General features: G+C 37.6%; 2 protein-coding genes across 7 annotated transcripts in view; one reads left to right on the forward strand and one right to left on the reverse strand.

Moving 5' to 3' along the window:
- CACNA1C (calcium voltage-gated channel subunit alpha1 C) overlaps positions 1-19,735 on the reverse strand; it is a 698,738-nt gene extending 679,003 nt beyond the window's left edge. Inside the window, exon 1 of the mRNA XM_036302132.1 lies at positions 19,646-19,735. The gene's annotated coding sequence lies outside the window, so the exon portion shown is untranslated. The remainder of the gene's footprint in view (positions 1-19,645) is intronic.
- DCP1B (decapping mRNA 1B) overlaps positions 1-21,008 on the forward strand; it is a 55,817-nt gene that overhangs the window by 7,234 nt on the left and 27,575 nt on the right. For 3 of the 6 annotated variants that reach the window (XM_036302137.1, XM_036302136.1, XM_036302138.1), the window contains exon 3: positions 2,109-2,236. The exons of 1 other annotated variant lie outside the window; for it this stretch is intronic. In XM_036302137.1, the coding sequence (XP_036158030.1) occupies positions 2,109-2,236 (128 nt within the window). Of the gene's footprint in view, positions 1-2,108; positions 2,237-5,741; positions 5,879-6,124; positions 6,194-21,008 lie in introns of those variants that run through there. 2 more of the 6 variants (XM_036302139.1, XM_036302141.1) reach the window with 2 other exon arrangements.

Genomic DNA, 21,008 nt, shown 5'->3' on the forward strand with positions numbered 1-21,008 from the left:
TGCTCAAGAGCCGTTGGCTATATTAGTTTACATTGTGTTCCAAAACATTGCAAAAGCATGGGAGCACACCACCAAGTGAGCTTGTTCAGGAAGGACTACTCTTGAGAATTCTGAAGAATGAAAAGAAAAGCAAGTGGTTGAACTTTACTGTGCCAAGCACACAATATGCATTCTCATTTATTTCTGAAAATATTTTACTTCTGAAAAGAAGTAAAAGAAAATATATTAATATGCATTAATGGTTTTATTTTGGGAATTTTTAGTAGGGTTATTTTTTTTAGTGTACCCAAACCAAATGTAGGGTTGTTATTATAAGCACTTCTTAATTTACTTTGAGTTCTTAGTGGATCTGTCAGTTAAAGAAAATATTAAATTGAGAAACAAATCCTTCCTTATATCTTTATATCTTAATCTCTTCCTCAAATATAACTCCTCATTAACAGGAGTCCCTTTTCCCTGCCGTCTTCCCCAAGATCCCCCCAGCCCCCAATGCCAGATTCTGGGATGCTGAGGCCTTTCCTCTGCAGAGGATGACAGGAAGCTTGTAAAGATCAAAAGGGAGTTTTGGGTACAGGTGATGGAGCTGCCAGTGATATCTTTAGCTCTGTATCCATACTGAGAGGTTAATGAAATCCTTGAAGAGTCAAATCTGTTTATGTGTAAAAATACCTAATCCTATTTGAAATTTTTTTTTGTCTTCTTTTTCTCTCATGTTTTCTTTTTTTAATAGAGTTCATAGAGAACCACTGGTGATTTCTGAACTTAACACTTCTAAAAGACTCTGTCAGAGATCTTTGGAAGTCAATTTTCATTCTCCCTCAGAATTTAAGTTGAAATGATTATCATGATTATGTCTGGTTTTGATTATATGCCTAATACCACTTTACCTCTCTGTAAAGTGAATTAGACACGGATTGGCTTCCATCAATTTTAAATTGGAGGGCTCAAAAGGAAATGCTGTAAGTGGTAATGTAGCTGTATTTTACTTCTTTACCAGTATTTTTTTTTAAATATATTTTATTAATTTTTTACAGAGAGGAAGGGAGAGGGATAGAGAGTTAGAAACATCAATGAGAGAGAAACATCGATCAGTTGCCTCCTGTACACCCCCTACTGGGGATGTGCTTGCAACCAAGGTACATGCCCTTGACCGGAATCGAACCTGGGACTCTTCAGTCCGCAGGCCGATGCTCTATCCACTGAGCCAAGCCAGTTAGGGCCTTTATCAGTATTAAATCAGATATCAAGTTTATATCAAACTAAAATATAAATACCTTGTTGCTCATAACACTTCTGTGGGTTTGTTACTCTGGTGCCCTAGTTTAAAGTAAATAAATAAATTCTGCTTTCACTTTCAGTTTGTAAGCATGTGGGGTTTCATTTGTCACAGAAGCTGCGTAGTTGAATTGCTATATAGCTGTCACCCAAGGGTAGATAAATGCAAATGTAGTTATTAGATTTTATACTCTGTATAATTTGGGTTTTTTCTGCCTGACAGAGAGTAGGCACTAAAGGTTTATTAAATAAAAATAAAAAGTCACTAACAGCTACATTTTTATGGAGAAAAACTTTATAATAGTTTATCTATAAAGCTATTTGCTTTAAAGAAAAGATCGCTTTGTACATTAAATTATATAAACTTTTAATTATACTGTATTTCCTCACCAGTTTATTGACCAGAGTTGCATCATTTCTTTAAAAAGTTTCACAGCTTTTAATTTCAGACCAACACTAAGATTTTCTGTGAAAATTTTCTTCATGTATTGTGACATACACTCTATATTAACTATCATGTAATTACCATCTCCTCCTTAAAGGAATTTATAATCTAGATAGGGAAACAAGATATATATAGTTAAATAAGTAAAATTTGATTTTACCAAAGGATTTGTAATGAGAGTCATGCTGCATGTGTTACATAAATTAATATATTAGTGCTATTAGCTACTAGTAAAGAATCATTGCTTAACATGTGTACAGTCTGCTTGCACAAAGCTGTATAGGCTTACAAAAAGGTCAAAGGCACATTCGGAATGTAGTTATACTAAAAATATACTATACTGAACAACGTGTCTTTTGATGTCCTCCCCACCCCTTGTGATTCTTAGGTCTGCTTCTCCAAAGTATGGGTTCACCATTATGAATAGGCTGAGCATGGAAAATAGGACAGAACCCATTACTAAAGACCTGGATTTCCAGCTCCAGGACCCTTTCCTACTCTACAGAAATGCCAGATGTGAGTTTTTCTTAATGAATGGGTAGTTTTATTTTGGCAGTTTTACCAGGTATTTAAAATTATACAGTGTATGTCATTGGGCTTGTGTTTAGTGTCAGTGATTCTAGGGGTCAGGATTGGTTAGCTTGGGAAATGCATGCCCACTTTCTTCCTTGGGAAAGTTTACATGAAAACAATATGACTATATGATGTAAGTATTCAAACCCTGTCTTCTGCAATGAGACTACTTTGCAGTGTGAACCCATTGGAGATTCTAAGCTTGATCAGTGGTGGGTGAGGAGATATTGGTCAGGAGACTACAGAGAGGCACATAGGTGGTGCTGTAGGACATAGAATGAATGATTCAGCTGGTGGAACTTTTTTGTGTGTGAGCCTTCTGATATTATGTTTTGGGGAGAGGACGAATAGTCTAGAATTGCTATCTTTTGAATATATAACAAAGTCCAAAGAATTTTAGTCATTAAGAATTTCATAAGACTTTGTAATGTTGAAGTCTTAGGTAACTATGTGGTCTTGGTCAGATTTGAAATGAGGTAGAAATTGCCTACCCAATAGTCTGCTTGTTTTACTCATGTGTCTTATCTGACCACGTGTGTTGGACTATTGGACAGCCCAGAGAAATACTGATGGAAAATATATAAACTGCAAGAGCATCTATGTGTGTTTGTGCATGCACATGCTCTGTGCTTGTGGGTAACTTTCAGAAAGACCTTGCAGTTAAATATTTTTCATTCATTTTCCACCGTGCTTTTTGAGCTCAATATATAAGAATTGGCCTACTATATACTATTCAGTGTAATCTTAATAAGGAATGTAATACAAGTGATATTTGATGTTATAACTCCAATGAATTGTTTTGAAATAAATATAACATCCTTTTACTGCTATATTTACTTGTAATTATATATGTATAATTAAGTTATTATGATAGGTGGTCGTCCTATTATTTAGAGAATATGAGTAAATTTTCATGAGAAAAAAATGAAAGCTATTAATGATTTACTAATGATAGGTCCTGTGAGTGAAAAATTTAGTAAAATAGATAAATATTTTATTTCCTATTTCTATTTCTTTGCTGGAAGGTGTAATTCCATCATTTGTTAGCTTGTAGTTTGAGTTGTTTGTGTAGTAACATCAGGTTTTATTTTCCTTTTTGAGATTATTAGATTTTATGTCAAATAATATATAATTAAAATCCTAATAAAATAGCCATATAAATAAATATAAAATAAATGAATATTAATGACTTATAGTAATCATTTTGGTAGCTCTTACTTTGTATAAATACTTAGTCTAGTAAATACAGATACTATTTTAAGTTCTTATAATATTACGTATCACATATTAGGTACAAAAATATAAGAATCAACCACTCTTTAATGTGGTTGATTTTAAAATTGACTTTCCTAAGTCCCAGAGGATTTATCTGATAGGTAATACTATTTGAATCTAATAAACATATATTAAGCCTCACCTTGTTCCAGGCCAATGCTAATATGGTAGTCTAACTGCATGTGTCTGTTGAATACTTGAAATGTGGCTTAGTCTGAATAGAGCGGTGCTATGAGTGTAAAATACACATTGATTTTCAAAGACAATACAAAAAAATGTAAAAAAAAATCTCAATTTTATACTGATTTAACTGTTGAAATGATAATACTTTAAATATGTTGAGGTAAATAAAATGTTATTGAAATTAATTTCACCTGCTTTTTTTTTTTATTTAAAATTACATATGTGGTTCCCATGTGTGGTTCACCTTACATTTCTATGGAATGGCAATGTCCTAATTATTTTTTTATTTCTTTTACTATATTTTACAATCATAACTTTACAGGGTAGACATTTTCACTGGCATTTTGCAGATGAGCAAACTGAGGGTCAGTGAAGTGACAGGCCTGACAGATATTCACAGATTCTAATTTCTCATAACTTTTTCTTAGAAATGCTAATATTTTTGTTTTATAAAAATGAGAAACTGAGGTTAAAGAAATTAAGTAATTTATCATGGCCCATGACTGTTTGGAGATGGAAACAGCATTGAACTGAGAAAGCCTAACTTCAAAAGCCCAGGCCCACCCAGCCAGTGTGGCTCAGTGCTGGAGTATTGGCCCATGTACCAGGAGGTTGCTGGTTTTATTCCGTCAGGGCACATGCCTGGACTGGGGCGTTGATCCTTAGTAGGGGGTGTATGGAGCAGCCAATCAATGTTTCTCTTTCATTGATGTTTCTATATCTCTCCCTTCTCCGTCTCCCTTCCTCTTTCTCTAAAAACCAATAAAACAAACAAACAAACAAACAAAGCCCAGGCCCAAGCAGTGAAAAAGTACTAACACGTGAATGATGTATTTGAGCAAGGTTTACTTCTCACAGAATACTTAATCTTTTTATTATCCACTCCAATGTTTAAAAAGCAAGTTTCTTTTATAAAAAGTTGAGTATCTATTTTATCCCGGTTATTAGAGAGGAGACTGTCAAATAAAAACAAATATAACAAAAAGCTGAACTTGACCATTTCTTTCATATTATTCCCTTTAGTAACCTTTTACTATGTTTTCCATTTCATATCTAAGTAAGATTTTGGTATATGGAAATATATTTTAGAAATGTATTTTCCCAAATATCCTATATAATAAAAGGCTAATATGCAAATCAACCGAACAGCGGAATGACCGGTCACTATGATGCACACTGACCACCAGGGGGCAGGTGCTCAATACTGTGAGCTGCTCAGCCAGAAGCTGGGCTCACGGCTGGAGTGCAGCGGTGGTGGTGGGAGCTTCTCCTGCCTCCGCAGCTGTCGGACATCTCTCGAGGGTTCCCGGACTGCAAGAGGGCACAGGCTGGGCTGAGGGACACCCTTTTCCCCCACCCCCCAGTGCATGAATTTCATGCACCAGGCCTCTAGTATAATAATATTTAAGATAAGTTACAGACAGCAATGACAGGTAGATTTCAGAGCTAGGCCAACAGCTTGAATATATCATTGTCTATACTAAGAAGTTCTTTTGAACTGCTTGATTTAATTGAAGACATAAGCCTGGAGCTTAGAGCAAATTATAAAAGGCAAAACTCAAGATATTTAGGATCAAAGCTGTTTTAGAAAATTCCTCAGTTTTAAAGTGAATTTATTTGGGTAGTTTTTAAAAAAGAAATACAATTTAAATTCTTTGTTGATATTTGTAGGATCTGGGGAAAGTTGCTAAATAATGGGAAATGGTACACTGAATGAAAGTGAGAGTTACTAACAGTTCTTATCTTTCAAATAAGCCATGGCCTAGAAGTTCCCTTTTAAAGTGATTGGTGGTATTTTAGTTATAGACAGCAGATTGAACACATTCCTGAAACTATAGAAATGACAGTAAATGGGAAAAAAGATATAAACCCACAAGGGTGTTGGATGAATTTCATGAAAAAGATTGAGTAAACAAGAGAGAAGAAGACATGCTATGATAGCTTTATTGTTCATAATTATTAACTTGTCTCCTTGCAGAAGATCATATCTCTGTTCTGTTGATGTCAGATTTGATTATATGCTTTCGTTCCCCCTCAACTCCTCCACCCACACTGACCCCTCCAGAAGGATATTATGTGGTCACCTGTTGAACTCAAATATGAATAAATTGCTTTGACCAATGAAATGTGGGTAAGAGTGATATATGTCACTTATGAGCACATACGTTAAGAACTAGCTCATGATTCATCATGTCTCTTTTCTTTCTGCTATGATGACTAACAATATTCTAGGCAGAGGCTGCTCTGTCAGCCTGGAAAGAAAATAGCATGGTACAGAGGTAAAAGCAATCCATGATCAACATGTAATATGTATGAGAAATAAACCTTTGTCATTGTAAGCCATTGAGATTGTGGGGTTGTTTGTTATTGCAGTATAACTTGGGCTACTGTGACTGATGCACAAGCCATCGAAGGAAAAAGGGATCCAAACACAGAATGGAGGTAAAGGAATTCTGAGAACTATGATAAAGAGGAATCCCATAATGACTCCTATGCGATTAAAGTAAAGATCATTCAGCCTAAAAGTAAAAGGATAGGCGGCTTCAGGATGGGTGTCCAAGGAAAAATTTATAACTGATAGTATGAATCTATTGAAACATTTACAGTTCCTTTTAAAGAAAGTTTGATGATAGAGGAACATTGAAAACTGAGGGGGTGGGAGGAACAGTAACAAAATGAAGCAGTTCTTAATTCCTGGGAAAACAAAATATTGTATAAAAAAAGGAAATATAATCATAGTATACCATATGGTTCTGCAGATCATAATACTTAATTAAATTATAAGCACTGAATGTGAAATTGTATTGTACTAGAAGGATGTGTGTTTGTGAGAGTGTGTATATTGTCAGAGAACTAAATCCTCAATAGATTTTAAAAATCAAGAAGAAGTGTATGCATGCTATATAGTAAAAGAGATTTAAATGTCAGAAGAAAAGTTGGATGAGAAATAAATGGAGAGCAGAAACAACTGTTATGGATAGAATTAAGATTGTTTTGGAGGAACAATAATTATGAATGTAATGGCTAGAGAAGAGTTCTGTTTTTGTAAACTGTATAGTGTTTGACTTAAAATTATGTATGTGTATTATTTTGATAATGATAAAAATTAAAAATATAATTGATATCAATGCATTCATAAAAGCAATGTTTTAATTGGTGGTTAGATTTTTAAGTCAACTCCTCATAAGAGCCTTTCTAGCCCATTGTATACCTACCAAAAAGTAACACACTAACATAATGACGTACCTATGAAATATACTGGTAGCACTAGTGTGTATAGCATTATTTCTATAGGAAAATTCATTCAAGAGTAAAACTTGTGTAGATCCCCAAAAGTATAACATCCTTAGCAGCAGGGCAGAGGACTTCTAGTGCCCATTTATAGTAACAGGTCATTTATAAAGCTAGATGTTCCTATAAATTATATGTTAGCACATGGTCATAGTAAAGTAAACTTTGAAGCCTTCACAGTCTGTTGCTAAGCCTTGGTTCTATATTGGTTCTGCAGTTCTGTATTGCTCTCCTCTTTATTCCCACCTCCATTCCGGTTCAGGCTTTCATTACATATTACTTGGAGCATTTCACAACTCCTCATAATAAAAAGACATTAAGCTTCTGACACCAGCCAAGATAGAGAAAGTTCACTATAACATATCTATCCCACTGGTTATAACTAAAAGTTCTAGGCAGAATACACCCCTCCCCCAAGAAAAATCCTAATTGAGGATTCTGAAAATAAGCAATAACAGGCATATTGGGAAGGGAAGTAAAAACCTGAAGAACAACCAGTATGGTGGTGAGTTTCCTGATTTTATTCTTTACTTCTTTATCTCCTGGCTTTGACTCAAGAGTGGGCCAAGTCACAGAATTGTGGACAAGAACAAAAACAAGAGAAGCCCCACTTCCTAGTCTGGGGACTAGAGAAATCAACTCCCATGAGTTACAAAGTGTGGAGAGAATTGTTCCCTCTTCCCTTTTTTTTTTCTCTCCTAGCCCTACTCTGAAGCCAGTTGCAGCTAAACTACCACTGTGTTGGTGATGGTGGAGGTACACGCACATGAAGGTCCCAGGAAACAACCTGTCACTACCAGAGGAACTTAAACAAGGGCCCTTGTGGTCTGAAGAGTTTGGGGGAAATCCAATTACATATATTTCATCTTTGTTTTGCTTCACCTTGTGGGCATCCCAAGCTATGCAATCTGTCTGACAGTGTGAGAAGTTAACACTCTAAAAGAAACTCTGACTTTCTGGCTATAGGTCCCTGATAGAGTGTTAGGGAGATTAGAGGAGAGAGCTGGATAAGGAGATTCCCTGATTCTGTACATAAACTGACAAAAGTCCTAGTCTCACTTGTGAGCTTCATATACATGTAATAGAGCCAAAGAAACATAGGAAAGACGTTGAAAACTAACCTACAATATAAACCACCATCCAAGTTCCAGACACAACTCTGAAAATGAATCTGACATGTAAGCCATTGCACACAAAAGGCAAGACAAAACTTCTTGTCTATACATAACCAAATTGATTGCATTCTCAAACAAAAAATCAGCATTCTCTGGAAAGTTTTAAAAGGACTCAAAAGTCTCACAATATTATCAAAATGTCCAAGAAACAATCCAAAATTACTGATAAAAAGAACCAGAAAAATATGACAAATCTCAAAGGAAAAATGTCAACAGATGGCCACCCTGAGATGATTTAGATGTAATTATAAGACCATGGCTTTAAGACAACTTTTATTACTACACCCGATGAGGTAAAACTGAATACTCTTCTTATTTTATTTTAGAGAGAGAGAGAAACATTGATTGCCCTATTGGGGATCAAACCCTCAAACTGGGTATGTCTCCACCATCTTTTGGTGTATGGGACAATGCTCCAACCAACTGAGCCATACTGTCAGGGGTAAAACTGAATATTCTTGGAATGTATGGAAAGATATAAATTTTCAGAAAATATAGGTATAAAAAAGAATCAGAGGAAAATTGTGGAACTAAAATAATACAGTATTCAATGGATGGCCTGACTCACAGAATAGAGATGACAGAGAAAGATCAGTAAACTAAAAGATCAGTAAAAATTATCAAGAATATAGAGGAAAAATATTAAGAAACAAAAAGACCCAGGACAGCCAAGATATTGAAGCAACCTAAGTGCGCATCAATAGACAAATAGATAAAAAGTTGTGGTACATATATACGATGGAATATTACTCATCCATAAAAAAGAATAAAATCTTACCATTTGTAATAGCATGGGTAGACCTGGAGAGTATTATGCTAAGTGAATTAAGTTTGACAGAGAAAGACAAATACCATATGATTTCACATATAGGTGGAATCTGAGCAATAAAATAAACAAACTAGAAACAGACTCATAGGTGGCCAGAGGAAGGGGGAGTTGGAGGAGGGCTGGGTGAAAATGTGAAGGAATTAAGAGGTAGTTACAGAAGACTTATGGGGATGTAAAGTACAACATAGGGAATATAGTCAGTATTTTAATAACTATGTACGGTGCCAGGTGAATACTTGAAATATAAGAGTGACCATTTTGTAAAGTATATGATTGCCTAATCACTATGCTGTACTCATAAAACTAAATACAAAATAATGAATGTAAATTTAATAATGAAAAACTCAACAAAATACACAAACCCCTGGGCTTCAGAAACCTTCAGGGCAATATCAGGTCTGAATTTGTGTCATTGAAGTCCCATAAAAGGAGAAAAAGACTGGTTTAGAAAAAAATATTTGAAGAAATATGGTTTACAACTTTCAAATTTGATTAGACAACTATATAGATTTAAAAACTCAGTAAACCACAAAGAGGATAAACACAAAGAAAGCCATGCCCATAAACATCATAATCAAACTGCTGAAAACCAGATTTTTAAAAAACCTTAAAGGCAACCAGAGAAAAACAATACATTACATATAGGGGAACAATATTTTGAATGACTACAGATTTCTCTTCAGAAAGCATGAAGTCTGGGAGACAGTGGAGGGACATTTTAAAGTGCTGAAATAAAAGAACTGTCAAGTTAGAACTCTTATCTCCAGTGAAACTATCCCTCAAGAATGAAGGTGAAATAAAGATATTGTTGGATAAAAGAATATTGAAAGAATTCTTTATCAGTAGACCTGCTCTAAAATAAATGCTAAAAGAAGTTCTTCAGACTGAAGAGAAATATTAAAGGGAAAATGGGAGCTGCAGAATAAATAGCAACAGGAATAGTAAAAATATGGGTAAATAGACTAGATTTACTTTTTTTCTTTTCTCAAGTTTTTAAAAATACATATGACTGTTGAGAGCAAAAGTAATATCAGGAGGGGTTTAATGTATGTAGATGTAATACATGTGACAATTACAACATAAATGGGAGCATAAAGGGACCTATCCTATATAATAAAGAGCTAATATGCTAATTAGACTGAACAGCAGAACGACCATCTGGATGACCTTCTGGATGAAGGCGGGGCTGTGAGGGCCGGCTGAGGCTGCGAGGGGCTGAGAGGGCCGGCCAAGGCCCTGACGTTTATTAACCACTGTTTCATCTAACCTTTATTTCTTCTTCTAAGTTTATTAGACTGTTACACCAACTCTTCTCAAGTTTGTATCTTGGCTTTCTCAATCTGGAAATACAGCCATCCTTATTCTAAAATACATCTTCAGGACTTTAAACCAACATGACACCAAAGGCTTTCATGTAATAACTTCAACTGAAAGTTTTAAGTAATTTCAGGTGATGGGAATAGTTTAACTTAGTTCCAGATTATTAGAAAGCCTGTGCACCCTTCCTCTGGCTTGGGACGTCTGCTCTCTCCATATGGTCAGAGGAAAAAGATTTCTTGTTGCTGAAAATATGAAAACCTGTACCACTTAATCTTTTTCCTGAGTAGAAGAAATTAACTCTGCTTCCTTCTCAAGGGTCAATTTTTTTAAAGTGAGTTTTCTAGGAGAGATAATCCTTAACATCTATTCTGCAGTTCTTTCCCTAGAACAAAATATATGGTAAACAACTAATTAGATTTTAAAATAGAATTATCGGTCTTTTCTTGATGGCTATTATAGAACACATTATAAGCTGTAACTTTAATTTATTCCAAAGCGCCAATTGAAATGTTCCTATATATACCATGATAAATAATAGCAGAGAGTCAAAACTGCAAACACAGATAGTCCTAATTTGGAAGCAACATTGCTCTCTAAGAATGCATTTTGTGAAATGTTTGCTCTGCCATTATATCACCATTAATTAGTTGAGAAAGCAGTGGCATGAGGGAATTACGGACCCTGTGTGGACAGAGACTACATTTTATATCTTATTTGTATTCTGTGGTACCAAATAAACACAGAATGCAAACAGATCTGGATAAGAAATAGATACATACAAGGTACTTAAAGTAATTCTCAAATTATTTATATTAATTCTAGAAGTATTATATGTGTATACTAGAGGCCCAGTGCACAAAATCATGCACGGAAAGGGGGGTGTCCCTCAGCCTGGCCTGCACCCTCTTGCAATCCGGGACCCCTTGGGTTGGATCCCTAGGCCTGGCCAGCAATCAGGGTCTATTGGGGCTTTCCTTACCCCGGCTGCCGCCCCCGCCACTGCCACTGCTTGCCATGTGTGGGGCGCTGCCCACACCTCTCCTGCCACCGGTCGCCTCCCTCTGTGGGTGACAGGCATGGGGTGTGATTGCTTGGCTGGTCTGGGCCTCCCTCTTTGGAGCGATCATGTAGCTCCCCCACCCTGCCCCGATCAATTGTCCTACCGGCCGGTGGCTTGGACCTCCCTCTTTGGAGCAATCAATTGTGGAGCCCCCCCATCGATCACCCCGCAGAGGGTGACCTGGGCCTCCCTCTGCAGAGTGATCTTGGGATGATGGCGGGGCCCCCTCGACCAATTGCATCGCACCCGCCTTGGTTGGCCTGAGGCCATTGCGTGTCATAGCATGGTTGTCTGGAAGGTCATCCGGATGGTCTTTCTGCTGTTTGATTGGTCGATTTGCATATTATGCTTTTATTATTATAGATATGTCCGATGTTTTGTCCAATTTTGAAGGTACTCTGCTTGGGGTGATTGAGAAAGAGCCACAAAGTTGTCCAGTTTTTCAAAATTCTCCCCTATTCTCACTTGGCAGCAGAGATGGAAAATCCTACCTCTCAGCGAATACAAAGCAGTAAGGGAAGCTGAGCTGTGTGCTTTGCCCTTTCCATGGCTGAAGATGCTAAGGGGCCTATGCTTTGCAAGCCTCTCCTAGGCTCTAGGCCATGTGAGGAATAAAAGGTCTTCCAACTTAACAAATTCTAAGACCTCGAGACCTTGTTTTCTTAACCTTGGAATCAGCTCAGGCAATTATTACAAAAGCAACTTGAAAGGTTAAAAGTGAATGATGTGTAAATTTATTACTAAGAGAATGAAAGCTACATTATCTGCCTACAGATAATTGAGAGTTTGTTTTTCTATTTTAAGATATTTATTGGTATATTGATAGCCTTAAATAGTAGTTAATTTTCTTTGAGTCACAAATCCCATTGAGAATCAAATGAATTTCCTTCATTCCTGCCTGCCTCCCTCAAATGTTTTCCATACTAGGCATTGTTCCAGGGCTCTATGCTTTGTACTTCCAGACTTCCAAGAGAACATCTTTTCGCATATATACACACCATTCTGCATACATTTTTAGATATTTTATTGAACTCCTGAAGCCCTCTAGAGTCAAGAAATATCTTTAAAGTAATTATATGGCTGAAAATATTTGACATTTTTACCAGGCAGAATTTAGTATTTGCAGGAATAACAATAGAATATCATTTAAAGTAAACTCATTCAAACCATGTGCAGTATGGAATGGGAGACAAGGAATCTGATATTTCATATTTAATCAGACTGGGTAACCTATACAATCTTTAGGCTTTTTTACTGTGAGAGGGTTGTTGGTTGCACTAGATAACCTTCAAAGACTCTTTCAACCAGCTAAGTCTATGCTTCTTAGGGAAAAAGAAAGAAGCCACTAAAATTAAAATACTATAGCGTGGTCATTCTGTGCCTATAAGCCTCCATTGTCATTCTAACTGAAAAAAATGGATCTATTTATTATGTGCCATTGCTCTGAGAGCTAATGTGTTTTAATATGGTTAAGGGTTACACATCTCCCATGACTTGAGTGATGAAACTTGTCACTCTGACCTTAAACCCAGAATTACTTTTTTGTTCTCTCTATCATTACCCACTTGTATGGAAAGGAAGAGATCTAAATTCTAAAGCAGGGGTCCTCAAACTTTTTAAACAGGGGGCCAGTTCACTGTCCCTCAGACCGTTGGAGGGCCGGACTATAGTTTAAAAAAAAACTAGTCGGCTGCTAAGCAACAGGCAGCGGCGGCAAAAACACCCGGCGGGCCGGATAAGTGTTTTCAGCGGGCCGCAGTTTGAGGACCCCTGCTCTAAAGAATACTGTTTACATAGGAACTGGCATTCTATCATTTAAAGATGGCTCTGAAAAGCATCGTGTAAGGCAAAATGTCACTTTTGAATCCTGTGGTACTTTTGGGTTTTATGTCTTTGTTTTACCATGTGTTGAGTTGTGATACTTGGTAGCTCCTTAAAACACATACAATACGGGTAAACAATACTTATCTAATTTACACAGTCTCTACACTTCCATAACTTATGATTAGGGGCTCACTGTATATAGGATCTTCACATGAATTTAATGGGAAAATGTGTATACATCTCTGAAATTAACAATCTGGCATGCTTAGATGAGGAAGAACCCATGTGGCAAAGTCATATACCGTTGGTGATGTACAGATACTATGTGAGAGTAACATACAGAGAGTAATTTGTGGCTTGGAGTGTATTTCCTATTTTGTTTTTGAGAACCCAGTTTGGCATGGTAGAAGTCTACATTTTGGCAGAGAAAAGCTGGATTAATGATTAATAGTGAAGGACCTTTTAGTTTTCCTACCCTAACGCAGTGCTTTGCATATAGTAAGTGCTCATTTTGGCTACATTGACTGTTCATGTCTGTTCTTTTAGAGTCTATTTTTTATATTACTGACTTTTGTCCAAAAATCACTTAGAAAATAGTTTTAAGTAATCAAATTGAAACTTTTGAGTTAATTTACTTCTTAACCCACAGAAGGAAAAATTATAATTTTTTTTTCATGCTCTTAGGGGTATTTTTGGAGAAAGAAAATAATTTTAGTTAAGAATTGGTGTTAGAATTATCCTACATACAACCTTAGAGCTTTTATTTAATAGTAGAACCCAAACATGATTTAACTGTTTATAACATAAAGGACTGTGCAAAAGTGGTATCTATTATATTCATAATTATAGATTAAGGTCAAAATGAAAAGAAGACAGAAACTCTGGCTCACTTTTCTTCAATTAAGAAGTATTGTTAGTCTCCTTTTGCTAGAACACTACTATGTAAAATCTTAGAAAATTTTTAGTGATCATTTATGTTTTATAGTTAGGGTATTTTGGAGCAAAGCTTTTCTTATAATTATTAAACCCTTGATTAAATAATCTGATACAAATATGAGGAAGTTTGTTGCAGAACAAATTTTGACCTATAGAAATATTCTATTGTATATTTACCTTAAACATATCTTTCTCACAAACTGTAGTTTATATGCTATTGGACTCATTTTGCTACATTGAGATTTACATAAAATAGTACATTTTCAATGCGTTCTTGGAATAACTGACATTGCACATAAATAGAATATTTTTAAGATAATTTATGTACTTGAAAATGTAAGCTTTAGATTACTACTGTGAGACATGACTGGAATATGAATATCTTATTTTTCTGCTAGATTAAAGTGCTATTAGTTACACTCTGAAAACAATGCGTGTGATTTGGCAGATTGATTGCATTCTTTGAACTCGTAGATGCCAGTGCCTGACAGGTATCAGGAAGACTGGTATATGGTAAAATTGTTGTATAATAAATACACATAAAATGAGTACATTATTGCCTACACAGTGCTGGATCAATAGAAATATACACTCTAAGGAGCTTATACCCTAAAGACAAATTCCCATCAATACTACTTATGTCTAAAATTATTAAATGTTTAAAGCAAAATAAACTCTGAGTGAAGTTAGTAGGAGAACAGAAGGGGCGATGTGAAGAGAATCCACCCCTGCTGTGACCCTTGTAGGAGGTGCAATGTCCATACAGAGGATCTAGGCACATCTTGTCTGTGATGTTCTATGAAGCCAGGATAGTGAGAACTATTAATATGAGCAATTATAAGTAATGTCGATGGTGTAAGATCTTTAAGTCTTAGATTTCAGCTCATCTTAGCAAACATTTGTTGAATGTGTACTCATGCTAGTCGTCATGCTGGGTGTATTAACCAAATCCTACCTTCCCAGAGCTCATAGTCTAGCAGAGGGAACGGTTGCATAGTACTTAATAATGGCATGTATTTCATTTTGTTTGTTTTAATCAAAGGATGTACAAATAACTGGGGGCAAAGAAGAAGTTGAGACTATTTATCCTGGCGGATTATGAGAAAGATTGAGTCCTTAAGGCTGAGTAAGAGCTCAGTGAAAGGGGAAGACACTTTAGGGAACCCATGTTGTTATCTGTGTCCCAGGAGATTTTGAAATTAATCACCAAGATTATGAACAAAATGGAAATATAAATTTAAATGGCCAACAAAATAAAATAAGTCATCTATACATATAAAGAGGTAATATGCTAATTGCCGTTATGCTGTTCCCCATAACGACCACTTTGCATATTGATGCGTGCACAGCAGGGGGCGGGCAGCTGGAGCCAAGTTCCTGGGGGTCTGAGGAGAGCACCTGACAGGAGCCCTACTGCCAAGAAGGAAGAGGAAGCGCCCACGGGGAGCTCTTCCAAACCCCCTGCACGGACACCCTACCCCAGCCCCACACCCTCGGGGGGGTTGGACGGACACCCTACCCCAGCCCCTGCACCCCTGGGGGGACGGGGAGGCTGACCAGACAAGGAGAAGACCCAGCCTCGTGGGTAGCTGCAGCCCGCACCTCCGACTCCCTATCTCTTCCCCTGCCACCCCTGCCAGGGGCGCCCACAACAATAGCACGCCAGCGACCACCCGTCAGCGCCCCTGAGGCACCCGGGACCCATGGCCTGCCTCTGCCAGGCCCCCTCCGCTTGGACTGGGCACACCTCTCCTTCCTACAACTCCAGACCCGGGTGGAGGCAGGCCTGAGCAGCCTCTCAGGGTCAGACTGTTCCCCCAACCCCACCTCCAACCCCCTGACAGCAGCAGCGCTGTCTCCTCAGTGGAAGTGTGCTGAACCTTGCTGGGGGCACAGCTAAACCTGCCCTCCTGACCCCGCCCTGGCCCCGCCCCCACCCCGCTCCAGGAGATTGGAGCCCCTCCCTGAGCAGGTACAGCTGAGAAACAGCCACGCACAATGTAAAGAATGGCGCCAAGCAGGAAAGTTTGACAGTTACTCCCCCTTCAGCCTCACTGCCCCCCTAGTGCCCCTCTAACTCCCTACCCCCGCCAGCGCCTCCAGGGACGACCACCGCTATAGGGCTGCTGGCCAGAGCCCCCCCACCCCCCCCTCCCCCACTCTGAGGCCTGCGGAACCCTCTGCAAAGCTTCCATAGCTACAGTCCCAGGAAACAATCATGCCCTCCTCCCCTAATCAGCACCTGCTACCTGGGAGGGTACCTATGGGCTTAAAAATAACAATCCCTTCCCGTTTAGATCACTTACTTGATGAAACTTTTCTAGGTTTATTAGGTCAGAACCTCCTCATGACAACCCAGTGAGGTAGGCGGAGAAGAGATTACAATTCCCATGGTAAATGCGAATGTATTCAGAATGAAGCTCAGAGAGGAAAAGTGTCAAGCACGGTGGTTCCCAAGGTGCAGCACACGTCCCACAGGGGGAGCAATTTGACTTTAAGTGGGGGCAATTCGAGAATGAGTTAACAGTGAATTTTTTGCATTTCTTATGGTTCTAGGGGGCCTCATCTATAGTGTATCCTACATAATAAAAGGCTAATATGCAAATGACCGAATGGTGGAATGATGGGTCACTATGATGTGCACTGACCACTGGGGGCAGACACTCAACGCAGGAGCTTCCCCCTGGTGGTCAGTGTGCTCCCACAGGGGGAGCACTGCTCAGCCAGAAGCTGGGTTCATGGCTGGCGAGCACAGCGGCAGTGGTGGGAGCCTCTCCCGCCTCGTGACAATGCTAAGGATGTCCGACTGACAGCTTAGGCCCACTCAGCCATCAGTCGGACATCCTCCCAGGGCTCCCGGAATGCTAGAGGACGCAGGCCAGGCTGAGGGACACCCCCCACCCCAAGTGCACGAATTTTGTGCACCGGGCCTCTAGTTCTTATTTATATTTATTATTACCTGTGGCTTTTTCTGCTTCCTAATTTTTTAAAATGTTTATTTAGTCTGTTAAATTTCTTAGATTAAAGGAACTTTTCATAAAATAAATCAAATTAGGAAGTTAGTATTAATGAGGAAGATTCCATTTGACCTTTCATGAACCTGAGAGTAGGTAGTAGCAGACCTCAAGATTCCCACTTTGGGAGGATAATGACCTCTGTGGAGATTCAGAAGGTCTAATGACATAATATGCATTTGTTGTAAAAGAAAACTTTGAAAAAGACAAATCTATCTTTTCCTTGAAGATAATAAATTCTCATTTACAGTTTGAGATACATATTAATTTAATCCAAATTAGTATAATGCTTTAATTGAGAGGTTATTTTTTGTTATTGTTTTTATGACATTAACTTTCTAATGAAGGTAATTTATTTAGAAAGGGAAGGTTGTTTTACATCACAGTATTTGTTTAGGTTTTCTACTGTTTCCCCCAAAATTTTCATGAACATTAGTCACCCATAAAAGAAGTTTCATCTACTGTAAACCTTCCAATATTCTGAGATCATGGGATCACTGATTTGTGAGGTGCAGTAAAACTATGTCATATGAAAAGAACCAGACCAAGAGCCAAAGATAACAGTGTTATGTAGACTCTCAGAGGCCAGCTAAAATTTTGTTTTATAAGATTGTGCCCGTGTTTGGTCAGTAAAGCTAAGGCAGAGGTGAATGAAAGAACATTATTTTAAAGGCATTAAAGAACCTGCCGAAGTAAACATTTTTAGTGAAAAGCATTCCAAATGGGGAAGAAGTACAGAGCAGCCAAACACAGCCTATGTTTTCCATCTGTGCATGTAGTACCCGGGCAACATGATTGTTGTTCGAGCATTTACTGCCATAAAAATACAGCCAGTACTAGAAATTTCAATTCCCTTTTCTTTCTTTCCTCTCTCTTTCCTCCTCTCAACATTCCTCCCTTTCTCCCTTCCTTCCATCTTTCCTTTTTTTCTTTTGAAAGTCCACATAAACTCACATAACCAAGCCTACAAATCAATCAAACATAAAAATTGTTTTAATACTTTTTCATTTCATTTGTAAGAATGGGAAAGGGCATATTTTAGAGAAAACAGATTGAACCAAGAAAAATGACTTTGGCTAAGTCATTTAGCCTTGTTAGACCATATATTACTCATTAGCGAAATAGATGATTGAACTGCACACTTCTTAGCTTACTTCCAACTCTAAAGTTTCATAGTTCTAATTTTCTAATTTGTTAACTATCTTGCAATCTTTCAGAAGGGTAATAGCTGAGTGTGTGGGCTAACTACCAGATGCCAGTAACAAGTCATCAATGTAGTTAAACTTATAAAAACCTGGTAAATGGTACAGTGAATCAAGATATATTGTTTCCACCAAATACATGATGAGAAGTTCTTGGTCCTTACATTGGGATTATCAGTCCACTCATTTGAGAAAGACTTCATGAAAGGAACGGGGTTTGAAGGAATTTTTTAAAATTGTGGTTTATCTCTAAGTGCCCAGAAGAGATCTGTATAATTTACAATGTCAGCTTTTCATGACTTTCTTAGTAAAAAGAGAATTTAAATGACTTCTTGCTATATACTGATCAAGAAAAATATATTTTCCTATCATTTTGAGAGAAATTTGCAATTTAGAGAGAGAGAAGAGCATTACCACATAAGATATTCTTACTCTGTCTGTTTAAACCTTACCTATAGTAGATAATTATTTATTATCTACTTACTACCTATTTGGAAATATGCCGTATTTTAAACTTGCACAAATATTAGCATGAATCCTTGTTAAAAGGTTGTAAGCTACCATTTGTGATTTGGAATGTAAATATATTTGGGATAAAATATAAAACAAATGATAAATGTCTTAACAGAACAGATTGTATAGAAATATTTATTAGGAACATAAACTAAATGAAGTAAATCCCTAAAGAGCATCCAGAATGAAGTAATGCGTCATGTTAATAAGCAAAAGGGGTTCTAAATGGATGTGCATTTAAGGATATTTGATATTGCCTCTAATGACCTCTGAAGTAGCCTCTTAGATTTGATCAGCTTTAGATTTTTCTGCTGAAGAAATTAAAAAAGAAGAAAATATCATTATGAAATAATCAGCTTACTCTCATCAAACATGAAATCTAATATGGAAATTTTGCTTTCCTTAATCTTTCTTGCAGAATTAAAAGGCAAGTAGAAGATTGGTGTTTTAGCAGATAAGTAGAGGCAATGTTGCATTGCCTGTTGCCCCGAACACTGCTTTTCTTTTATCCAACTGAGAATTTCCAAATCATGACATAAACCAGGGCAGTGCAATTTTAGGCACAATTTCACAACTGTTCTGTTAAAGATCCTGTATTAAATATGAAGAGGACTGCCAAAAAGATGAGTCCTTAGAGTGGGGGAGTCACACATTCTAGCATCATTAAAGTACTTTAGAGTACATTTCAACATGTTCTTTCTATTCTTTACTCCGCTTTTGGGTTTCTTACCTCCAGGAGGGCTGTAAAAACAGTTGAGTTGAGCTTCATGCACCAAAGTGCCCTTAAACTTCACCTCTGTTTCAGCAGACGGGTGACTGGGAAGCGGCTGGTATGCAGGCGTAGCAGGCTGAACAAAGGCCCGAAGCATGGTGAATACCCAGATGCGTACTAATAGGTCAGATTTTTAAAATAAGCAAATATCCTGCTCGTGAGCTTTTCTCCTTGTAATTTTGTAAAACCTAGAAATCATTCTCACAGTCACAGTTCTGAGCTGCATAAGTTAATGCGGCCATATCACATCACTGCAAATGTAGGTGACAGGATCCTAAAAGCCACATCTCTTTTGTGATTCTTCTCAACCTTGTCTTTTTCTTTCCTTCCTGCTGTGCTCACTGTCTACGTAAGGTGGCCTCTCCCCCAGTGGCTTTACAGGAAAACTGGGATTGAAATGTGAGGTTAATGGTTTCTGTCAGCCTGGCAGCTCATCACCTCCCAAGGCATGATGATCTCTGGTTTTTATTTGTCACCACGAGCTGCTCTGATACACTCTCTTGTGTAGAAGAGTGATAGGTTTGTCCAGGGGTCGGTGGACCTTGGGCCTAAGAAACAGAAAACCTCAGTTGGAATGTGCACTTTAATGTAATTCACTGCTGCCCCTTTCCCAGTGGAATGCAGCTCAAGTGGCAAAACTATTTTAGGGAGAAAAGAAATTAGGCCCAGTTCTACATTTTATCTTGGTGCTACCTTTCCGTTGCCAGGACTGTTGGTAAATCTGTTCCCACCTCACCCCACTCTTTGGCTTTTTAAATTTTGTGTTCAAACTAAATATTAACTGGAATGAAAAGAGCTATTTCAGAATGGTTCATTTTAATCTTAAAGTCAAGTTGCTTTATAGATAAATGGTCATGCCCTAAAGAAATCTCCACAATGTCTTATATAATCACTTTAAAACCCAGTCTTCTTTCATTCTTTGACATCTGAAAAATGTTTCTGTAGCATTTTCCTTCCCTAATTCTGCTTTTCAGTTATCTCGTGGCAATGGTATTGTCAAATTGTGTTTCTGTTTGTATCAACGGTTTACTTGGCATCCTACCCTTATGAAAATCTAGTTCCTTATGTCAAATGCCACAAATGTGTAACATAAAAAAAAATGATACCCAAAATATTTCTACTAATATGTCCTACTGATGAGACCAAATGGCTGTTTTTTTCTCTGCCATTGGGCCTCAAATGTTGTTAGCTATGCTGTTTGTCTCCCATGCTACCCCTTTTCTCCTTTGATAGTTTTGGAAGACTCAGTCTTCAAGGAAAAAAAATGGGTAACCAAAAAATAGACTGGGTTCCTAGTTTTGTAACTAAGATTAAAACCACC

The sequence above is a fragment of the Myotis myotis genome, unplaced genomic scaffold (assembly GCF_014108235.1).
Source record: "Myotis myotis isolate mMyoMyo1 unplaced genomic scaffold, mMyoMyo1.p scaffold_m19_p_3, whole genome shotgun sequence".
Taxonomy (NCBI): Eukaryota; Metazoa; Chordata; class Mammalia; order Chiroptera; family Vespertilionidae; genus Myotis; species Myotis myotis.